Source organism: Geotrypetes seraphini, chromosome 3 (assembly GCF_902459505.1).
Source record: "Geotrypetes seraphini chromosome 3, aGeoSer1.1, whole genome shotgun sequence".
Taxonomy (NCBI): Eukaryota; Metazoa; Chordata; class Amphibia; order Gymnophiona; family Dermophiidae; genus Geotrypetes; species Geotrypetes seraphini.
In genome coordinates, this window is record NC_047086.1 from 292,339,430 (window position 1) to 292,349,296 (window position 9,867).

A 9,867-nucleotide genomic window follows, 5' to 3' on the forward strand; every position below is an offset into this window, starting at 1 on the left:
GTGCCTAAACCTGAAGCCTGGTTCTAAGGGAGAGGTTGTAGAGGCTCAGCATTAAAGATAATTTTAACAGCAACCTGTGCACTGCATATATAATTTGCATATATTTGAGGAGAGAGCTGTTGACTAAAAAGTTTATTTGGATCTGTTTAGGACCTTTTTGAGACTTTGGGGAGTAGAAAGTAGGAGAGAGGCCTCTTAAACTCAGGCCAAGTGCACTATATTTCATGGGGGTGTGAATACTCTCACCCTAACTGAAAAATGCTCTTTGAGGAGAGATATCTGGCTGGTTTTAGCCTCTTAGTTTGAGACTGAACTCTGAGGACTTTCTTAGAGATCAGACTCAACAGGTGACCCTTGAAGTTAATTCCCACCAGCCCACCCCAAAGCGGAGCTTTTTTTGGCTCTTCAGCCAACCAAGAACAGGGCATCACTTTTGTAGGATTTTTCTGTTCTTTCTTTTTTCTTCCAAGTGTAAGTACTTCTACAACCACATTATGGCTGAGAAACATCACGTCACCAAAATTGCTGCTCAGGTTACAGCTTCTGTCTCTGTGCAGATGGAAAATGTTACCCAGGCAGAGGGAGTAGTTCCATGTGCCAGTTGTCTTCAGCTTGAATCCCTCATTAAGGAAGTAAAGGAACTGAGAGAGGAGGTGGCAAGACTGAGAAGCATCTGTGAGAATGAGAGGTACATCGAAATGGTTCATGAGGTGTCAAAGATTTCTAGCAATGGGGAAGAAGAGGCTGTGCTGAGGGAAGACAGCTGGACTCAGACTACGGAATCCTGCAATATTAGCTTGAAATCCCTAAAATTGCTGGATCCATGACCACTAGGAGGCATAAAGTAGTGGTGGTTGGCAATTCCCTTCTGAGGTGTACAGAAGCATCCATCTGCAGACCAGACATGATGTTCCTGGGGGTATGCTGTCTACTTGGTGCTAAAATTCAAGATGTTACAGAGAGATTACCAAGACTCATCAAGCCTGACAACTATTATCCAAAGCTGCTCGTCCACATTGGCACTAATGATACTGCCAGGTACCCCTGTGAACGTATCAAAAGTGACTTTGTGTCTCTGGGAGAGAAGGTGAAGTAGTCAGATATGCAAGTAGTATTCTCGTCCATTCTCCCTGTTGAAGGTAAGGGCCAGGTCAGAGAAGCATACATCCTGGAGATGAATGCGTGGCTACATGGATGGTGTGAAGAGTATTTTGGCTTCCTGGACTATGGGATGATTTTCCAAGGGCAGCTGAGCGGGGATGGTGTGCATCTATCAAAGAAGGGAAGAAGTGTCTTCAGCGGCAGGCTGGCTAATCTACTGAAGAGGACTTTAAACTAGAAGTGATGGGGAAGGGTGATCAAAACCCCTAGGTGAGTATAAGCCCTCAGGTAAGTAAATCACTGAATACCTGCACTAGAATGGGAAAAGGGAACAATGTATATACTAAAAGAGAAGCAGTATATACTAATGCTCAAAATATGCAAAACAAAATTCTGGATCTAGAAGCTGTGGTGGAAGAAGATGAGTTGGATATAATGGCAATCACAGAGACATGGTTCACGGAGAACCATGACTGGGATGTATAACCCTGACCAGGCTAATCTCTTCTGGAAAGACAGAGTAGGAAGAAAAGGAGACGGAGTAGAATTATATGTTAAAGATCATATTAAAGCCACACAATTGCAGGATCTGCAGGGCAAGGAAAGAGGCACTGTGGATCAATTTAGAAAGAGGGCATGGTAAATATATTTACATTGGTGTGATATACAGACCTTCACAGACAGAAGAAGTGCACAGAGATTTAATAGTAGACATTAAGAATCTATCTAATAAAGGGGAAGTTTTACTAATAAGTGATTTTAACATGCTGGATGTTGATTGGGGTATCCCTATTTTAGGTTCTCCTAGAAGTAGGGAGATCCTGGATTCTCTACAAGGAGAACTGTTCCAGCAGTTGATAATGTAACCCACACAGAATGGGATAATACTGGACTTAGTGCTTACAAACGGGGAAAGTGTTTCTGAGGTTACAGTGGGTAATGATCTGGCATCCAGTGATCACTGCATGGTACAGTTTAATATTAATACTGGTATAGAGAGGGCTCATTCAAAAGTAAAGGTTCTAGACTTTTAAAAAACTAACTTTGTTCGGATTGGGGATTTCGTCAAGGAAATGTCTGGATGGGAACATCTGGAATGAATCGAAATGCAATGGACAAAACTGAAAGGTGTTATTATAAGGGTGGCAAATCTTTTTGTGACAAGTAAGTAAAAGGAAAATAAGGCCGCTTTGTTTCTCAAAAGTAGTAGCTGAGAAAATAAGGAATAAGAAGTTAGTTTTCATAAACTACAAAAAAAATTGCAGAAAGAGGAAGACAGGCAAAAATATCTGGAAAAGTTAAGAGAGGCTGGTCGAGAAGTAAGTAAAGCAAAGATACAAATGGAAGAAAAAATAGCAGACATGGTTAAACGAGGAGACAAAACATTTTTTAGATATATCAGCGATAGGAAGAAGTACAAAAGTGGCATTGAGACTCAAAAGTGAAGGGGAGGAATATGGAGAAGCTGATAAAGAAAAGGCTGAATTGTTTAACAGATATTTCTGTTCTGTATTCATGGCTAAAGATCTGGTAGCGGAACCACAGAAGACAAATGCAAATAGGGATGGTGGAGTAGTAGACCCCGATCAATTTTCAGAGGGCTGTGTTCGTTAGGAGCTAGCTTAATTAAAGGTAGACAAAGCAATAGGGATAGATGGTGTACATCCAAGGGTGCTGAAGGAATTTAGGGAAATTTTGGTGGCTCTGCTGACTGACCTTTTCAATGTTTCTCTAGTCAGGAGTAGTACCAGAGGACTGGAGAAGGGCAGATGTGGTCCTTCTACACAAAAGTGGAAGTAAGAAAGAAGTAGGGAATTACAGGCCGGTAAGTCTGACTTCTGTGATAAGCAAATTAATGGAAACGCTTTTAAAACACAGAATGGTGAAGTTTCTGGAATCTGGTGGATTACAGGACCAGAGGCAACATGGATTCACTAGAGGTAGGTCTTGCCAGACAAATCTGATCAATTTTGTATGGGTGACCAGAGAATTAGATAAGAGGGTATGCACTAGATGTGGTGTATTTACTGTGTTTCTCCGAAAATAAGACCATGTCTTATATAATTTTGAGCCCAATAAACACACTAGGTCTTATTTTCGGGATATGTATATGATCATCTCTCCCTTCCTCTCCTTCATCACAATTCTTCCTCAGAGTGAATTCACCGGCGGACAAGCCCAAAGCAGCTTGTTTAGAGTGCTACCAGCCTGACACTGCTTTGGAGGGAAGTGGAGGGGGGGGGCAGGGGAAGCGCTGCTGCTGCCAAATCCCGGGACTAGGGCTTATTTTGAGGGTAGGGTTTATATTAAGACCTAGCCCAAAAATCATGCTAGGGCTTATTTTCAGGGTAGGGCTTATTTTCGGGGAAACATCTGAAAACCTGGCTTTTCTCCAAAACGTAAAGATATCTATATAAAATGTAAAGCTAGTTATCCTCTTCATAACCTCTAATTTCTTATTATGTCCTTCCCCCATTTATTGAATTACCTGTAAACCGTGCCGAGCTCTATCTTTATGGAGATGATACGGTATACAAACTTAAGGTTTAGTTTAGTTTAGATTTTAGCAAAGCCTTTGACAGTGTACTGCACAGACGGCTAATAAATAAAGTGCTCTTGGGATGGTCCCCAAAGTGACGAGCTGAGTTAGGAACTGGTTAAGTGGAATAAGACAGAGGGTAGTGGTCAATGGAAATCGCTCTGAAGAAAGGGATGTTACCAGTGGAGTGCCTCAAGTTTCTGTTCTTGGGCCTGAAGTGCTGTCAGGTAAGATTTGCCTCTTTACGGATGATACCAAAATCTGCAATAGAGTAGACACCCCGGATGGTATGAATGACATGAAAAAAGACCTAGCGAAGCTTGAAGAATGGTCTGAAATTTGGCAACTAAAATTTAATGCTAAAAAATGCAAGGTCATGCATTTATGCAAAAACCTGAAGGAACGGTACAGTTTAAGGAGTGAAGAACTTGTGCACGATAGAAGAGTGGGATGTGTATGTGATGATCTTAAGGTTGCCAAACAGGTTGAAAAGGTGATGGTGAAAGCTAGAAGGATGCTAGGGTGCATAGGAAGAGGTATGGCCAGTAGGTTAAAGGAGGTATTGATGTCCCTGTATAAGACTCTGGTGAGACCTCATTTAGAGTATTGTGTACAATTCTGGAGACCGTACCTTCAAAAAGATATAAAAAGGATGTTGATGGTCCAGAGGAAGGCTACTAAAATGGTGCGTGGTCTTCATTATAACGCATATAGGGACAGACTTAAAGATCTCAATATGTTGGCGGGAGAGGGGAGATATGATAAGAGACGTTTAAATACCTACGTGCGTAAATGCGCATGAGTCGAGTCTCTTTCAATTGAAAGGAAGCTCTGGAATGAGAGAGCATAGGATGAAGTTAAGAGGTGATAGGCTCCACAGTAATCAAAGGAAATACTTTTTTACAGAAATGGTGGTAGCTTCGTGGAACAATCTCCCGGAAGAAGTGGTGAAGACAGAGACTGTGTCTGAATTCAAGAAGGTGTGGGATAGGCACGTGGGATCTCTCAGAGAGAGAAAGAGATAATGGTTACTGTGGATTGGCAGACTAGATGGGCCATTTGGCTTTTATCTGCCATCATGTTTCTATGAAAAATAAAATGACCAGACATGGAATAGAAAACAGTGTAAAATGTCATAACGAACATCTAGAATTTACAAGATATTATGATGCTAGACCAGGGCTGCCCAAGTCCAGTCCTCGAGATCTATTGGCAGGCCAGGTTTTCTGGATATCCACAATGAACATAAATGAGAGAGATTTGCATACCAAGAAGGCAGTGCAGGCAAATCTCTCCTGCATATTCATTGTGGATATACAGAAAACCTGGCCAGACTTGGATAGCCCTGTGCTAAACCATGCATCACCTTTTAGCATATACATCCAAACTTTGTCCCCGTGTCATTCTCTACAAGTAAGAGTAGGCAGCCTGGATGGACCACAGAGATCTTTATCTTCTATTATTTACTATGTTACATGGCATTCTAGAGAAATCGTCGTCTTTGACTTTCCTGGTGCTGTTAATGTGTTTTGAATTGGCGATATTTTGATGATAAACACTGTTATGTGTTGAAAATGAATAGAAGCTTTCTTGGTGCTGGGGTTTGCACTTATATTCAGCTTTCTTAGATTAATTTGTGCTTCCATATTACCATCTAGCTTCACAGGTTTAGGCCACTTCTAGTTTCTTAAATAATACAAATGAAGTAAAAATAAAATGTATTCTTCAATACAACTGACTAATTCTTTTTGTTTGTTTTTAAGGGAAACTCATTCATTCGATGGTAGCCCATTTAGATGCAGTTACAAGTTTAGCTGTTGATCCTAATGGCTTGTACTTGATGTCTGGCAGTAAGTACTTAGTGCTGTGCTAATCACTATGGGGCTCATAAAACAGAAATACGTTTAAAAAGTGGTCTAAATTGGTACTTGAGCGATCAAAAAGCCAGATCGTCCAAGTACCGATAATCAAAGCTGGTTTTAGACGTATCTAAAACCAGCTTAGGCCTTTCCCCTGCCTCTAAATGCATAAAGCGAAAAGAGGCATTTTTAGAGGAGGGGAAAGGGCGGGAGGTAGGCCAAACTACACTTAGTCGTACAGTAGGTATAACCAAAACTTTTGACAGGTTGTCTAGTCGGCACTTATACATTTTGACTTAGACCAAGTCAAAACAGGTATAAGTGCCAAAAAGGGGCCGCTGAGCTGATCGCAGTTGCCGCGATCAGCTCAGTGGCCCCAGCAACCTGCCCACCCCCCATCGCAATGATCGCAGCAGGAGAGATGCCTCATCTCCCCTGTCGCGATAGCGATCCCCCAAAGTGCTGCCAACCGTGACAGGCAGGAGAGATGAGGCCTAAGGCAACTGGGCCAATTCTGGTTGGGCCAGGCGCCTAAGGCCCCTCCTGGCCCAATCGACGGATGGCAGGCCTGCCGGGCGGACGAGCTTGGGACCTGTCCGTTCGGCCAACTCATTTTAGGTAGGGGCTGGGGGGGGTCGGCGGTTGGGGGGGACTTTGGGGGGCCGATCGTGGGTTCAGGGAGTGCGTCGTGGGCAGGAGAGCCTGGGATCCCTCCTGCTCGTATCTTAGTGGGGATGGGGGGTAGGGGGGTCGCCAGGGCAGGAGGGGTTGGGCTCCCTCCTGCTCCTATCCAATCATGTGGGGAGGGTTGCCAGGGCAAGAGGGATTGGTCTCCCTCCTGCTCCTATCCGATCGTGTGGGAGGGGGTCGCCGGGGCAGGAGGGGTTGGGCTCCCTCCTACCCCTATTGGTTCAGTGAGGGGTGGTGTGGATCGTGGCAGGAGAGATTGGCTATCTCTCCTGCCATGATAGCAATCACCCCTCTACCCGAACTACCACAAACCGCAGCAGGAGAGATTGGATATCTCTCCTGCTGCGGGTTGTGGCAGTTCGGAGGTGGGCCGATCGCGGTAGGGGAGAAGAGCCATCTCTCCTGCAACGATCATTTGAGGGGGGGGGGCGTGTGGATTCTGTAACCGGTGTTGTTTTTGTCAGACACCGGTTACAGAATCCAGCTTTTAGGCAAAGGACTGGCCCCTCCTTTGCCTAAATGGTCTGGTTTTGGGCGTTTGGGACTTAGGCAGTTTTTGGGTTGATAATGTGTTGTAAGTGTAGACGTAATAGTGGTATGGCCGTTTAAACTGCTGAACATAGAGGTAGGCCATTCTCAAAAAAACTCATTTTGGTTTTTGGTTTTGGTTTTTGTGAGATAGACATTTTTCCTGCTTCTACATTCAGCATTCAGGGAGGGCTTAGGCCAAAAGGGGACTTAGACGTTGTTGTTTTTTTATTATGGCCCTCCACATGTTTTGTTTTGTTTTTTTTAAACAAATACAACAGCTTTTCTTTTTTTCTGTCTAGGTCATGACTGTTCAATACGCCTCTGGAACCTAGAAAGCAAGACATGTATTCAAGAATTCACAGCTCATCGTAAAAAGTCAGATGAATCCATTCATGATGTGGCATTCCACCCATCCAAGTGTTTCATTGCCAGTGCAGGAGCAGATGCCCTGGCTAAAGTCTTTGTATGACGCAGTGTTTCAGTTTTCAACATCTAGTTCTTCATATATCCAACTAGCCACATAAAATGGGAGACAGAAGGCAAGGACCAACATGCTTTTCTGTGCCCATTAATTCTGCCTGGGTTTTGGAGGACTGTACAGAAGACATTGGAGGACAGTACAGAAAACATTGCTATGATTTTAGTTTTGCAGGTTACTGTTTTCTAAACTTCAGCTTGTTGAGGGTGCTGGGAACTCAGCTGGAGTGAGAGCCTGCTAACTCTGTTTCAAATGTCTGCTTAAGGTGACAGCATTTATTGTAAGGTTTTGCATATTTGTCCAGGCAGGCCTGGATGAGAGTAACTGCTTCTTAATGGAAAAAGAGGTCACCCTGTAGTTGACTAATAGCTGTTAATAGTGCAGTAATAGGAAGAAATGTGGGTAAACTTTCTAGTATACCTTTCTCACTCAAGGAGCAGTTAGCTGTACTAGATGTCAAGTAAGAACCTTTGTACTCATTTACTGGCCTTACAAGAACATTGTTCACTGTGTTGGCAGTAAATGCAAAATGGTGTCGAAAAATGACTGCTAGCAGAAAATTATTTCAAAAAATTAATTTTTTATAAAAAGGGAGCCACCTTAATTTAGTAATATGAATTCTTAAATATATTATGCTATACAGTAATACCAAACAAATTAATTTGTACGTTTTATTACATTTTTGAAAGGACCAATGTATTAACTAAGGAACTGGAAGACTGGGTTTCAGTATACTGTAGTCACAGTTAAGATTGGTTAGGTAATATAGAAACGCAGCATATAAGGGAATTTATTCTGGTTTGAAGAGTACTGTCTATTACCGTATTTTCACGCATATAACGCGCGCGTTTTACACGATTTTTACAAACCGTGCATAACCTTGCGCGTTATACGCGTGAGCGCGTTTTACAACTTTTTTTTTACATAGTTCCCCCCCCCCCCCCGATGTCCGATTCACCCCCCCGCAGGACCGCTCGCACCCCCATCCCGAAGGACTGCTCGCACGCACCCGCACCCCCCAGCCTCCCGACCCCCCCCCCATCATGTAGAAGCTCCTACCGTTGTCCTGCTGCTTCCTCTTAGTGGTCCCGTCCCTTCTGTGAGCCCTGCGTCTGCGCTGCTTCCTCTTCCGGCGGTCCCGCCCTTTCTCTGACGTAAGAGAAAGGGCAGGAACGCCGGAAGAGGAAGCAGCGCAGACGCAGGGCTCACAGAAGGGCCGGGACTGCCAAGAGGAAGCAGCAGGACAACGGTAGGAGCTTCTACATGATGGGGGGGAGGTCGGGAGGCTGTGGGGGTGCGAGCGGTCCTTCGGGGGGGGTGCGAGTGTGTGCGAGCGGTCCTTCAGGGTGGGGGTGCGAGCGGTCCTGCGGGGGGGGTGAATCGGACGTCGGGGGGTGGGGCATCAGGCTTTCAGGGTAGGGACAGGACTTCAAAGGGGAGAGGAGAGTCGGGGCGGGCGAAAGGAGAGTCGGGGTGGCCAGAGGAGAGTCGGGGCGGGCGAAAGGAGAGTCGGGCAGCGACGGGAGAGTCGGGGCGGCATGCGCGGTATACGGGTGTGCGCAGTATATAAAAATTTATTTACATAAATTACAGTTTCCCGCGCGCTATACCCGTGTGCGCGTTTTACACGGGTGCGCGGTATATGAGTGAAAATACGGTATTCCAGATCAAGTACTAGAAATGGATGCACAGTATAGACCTTTTGTGGTCACTCTTACCCAGTATAATTTAAAATTTTGTTTCCTTCAGTACCAACCAGAAATGCTCTGAATTCTTACAGAAATATGTCTAAATAAGCAATATTTTATTATAGATCCTGAATTAATTCCTTGAGGACATTAGGGCAGGACTTTTGGGCATATATTTTAGCTGCACCTTCTTTGGGTGGTTTATTTTTTTAACCCTATTTCTGGTCTGATTTTAAGCCACAGTAATGCCTAAGACATTTGCTTCTGTCTTTTTTTTATGTACGGTGGAAAAACTGTAATTCTCATTCATTAGTTGTGAAGCTATTGTTGCCTAAACTTTTGTTTTAAAGGAAAGGAAACACTCTTGAGGTTTCACCTGTGCTGTTCATAAAGTACTCAGTAGGTGATGTGAATTATTTTAACTGCTGCCACATCCTCATTATTCTTCTGTAGTTGAGCCTTTTTGAAAATTGCATTTGTGTGTTTACTCTATGACTTCGGATCAGATTTATGTTGAAAATTACTTGTCATATACTTGCTACATTTTGACAATCTGTACAGTAATAAATAAGCCATATTCTCTCTTCTTGGATCCCATCCCCTACAAACCTTGTAAAACTGGAGAAAGCAAATGAGGTAGTCACAGTAGCAGTCAAAAAATCATTCCCCTATCAAATCTATAGATTTCTTATTACTGATGAAGCTGACATGGATTGTTCAGCTTTATAGCCCTATAAATAAAAGATGACATTCAATTCTTAAGTTTTCAAGTATTTAAAGAACTTGTTCCCAAAATTCCTCAATTGCTTTATGTACAGTGGAACCTCGGTTTGTGAGTAACCCGGTTTGTGAGTGTTTTGCAAGACGAGCAAAACACTCAGCAAACTTTTGACTCGCAAACCGAGCACTGCCCCGATAAACGAGCACAGTCCAGGAAGCGCCGCTTCGGGGGATTCCTCTTCCATCTTCCAGTCAGCCTTC

General features: G+C 43.8%; 1 protein-coding gene across 8 annotated transcripts in view; it reads left to right on the forward strand.

The window, feature by feature from the left end:
- STRN (striatin) overlaps nucleotides 1-8,130 on the forward strand; it is a 384,728-nt gene extending 376,598 nt beyond the window's left edge. For all 8 annotated transcript variants that reach the window (XM_033939118.1, XM_033939120.1, XM_033939119.1 and 5 more), the window contains 2 exons: nucleotides 5,404-5,490; nucleotides 7,020-8,130. In XM_033939118.1, the coding sequence (XP_033795009.1) occupies nucleotides 5,404-5,490; nucleotides 7,020-7,189 (257 nt within the window). In that variant the 3' untranslated portion in view covers nucleotides 7,190-8,130. The remainder of the gene's footprint in view (nucleotides 1-5,403; nucleotides 5,491-7,019) is intronic.
- The last annotated feature ends 1,737 nt before the right edge of the window (nucleotides 8,131-9,867 follow it).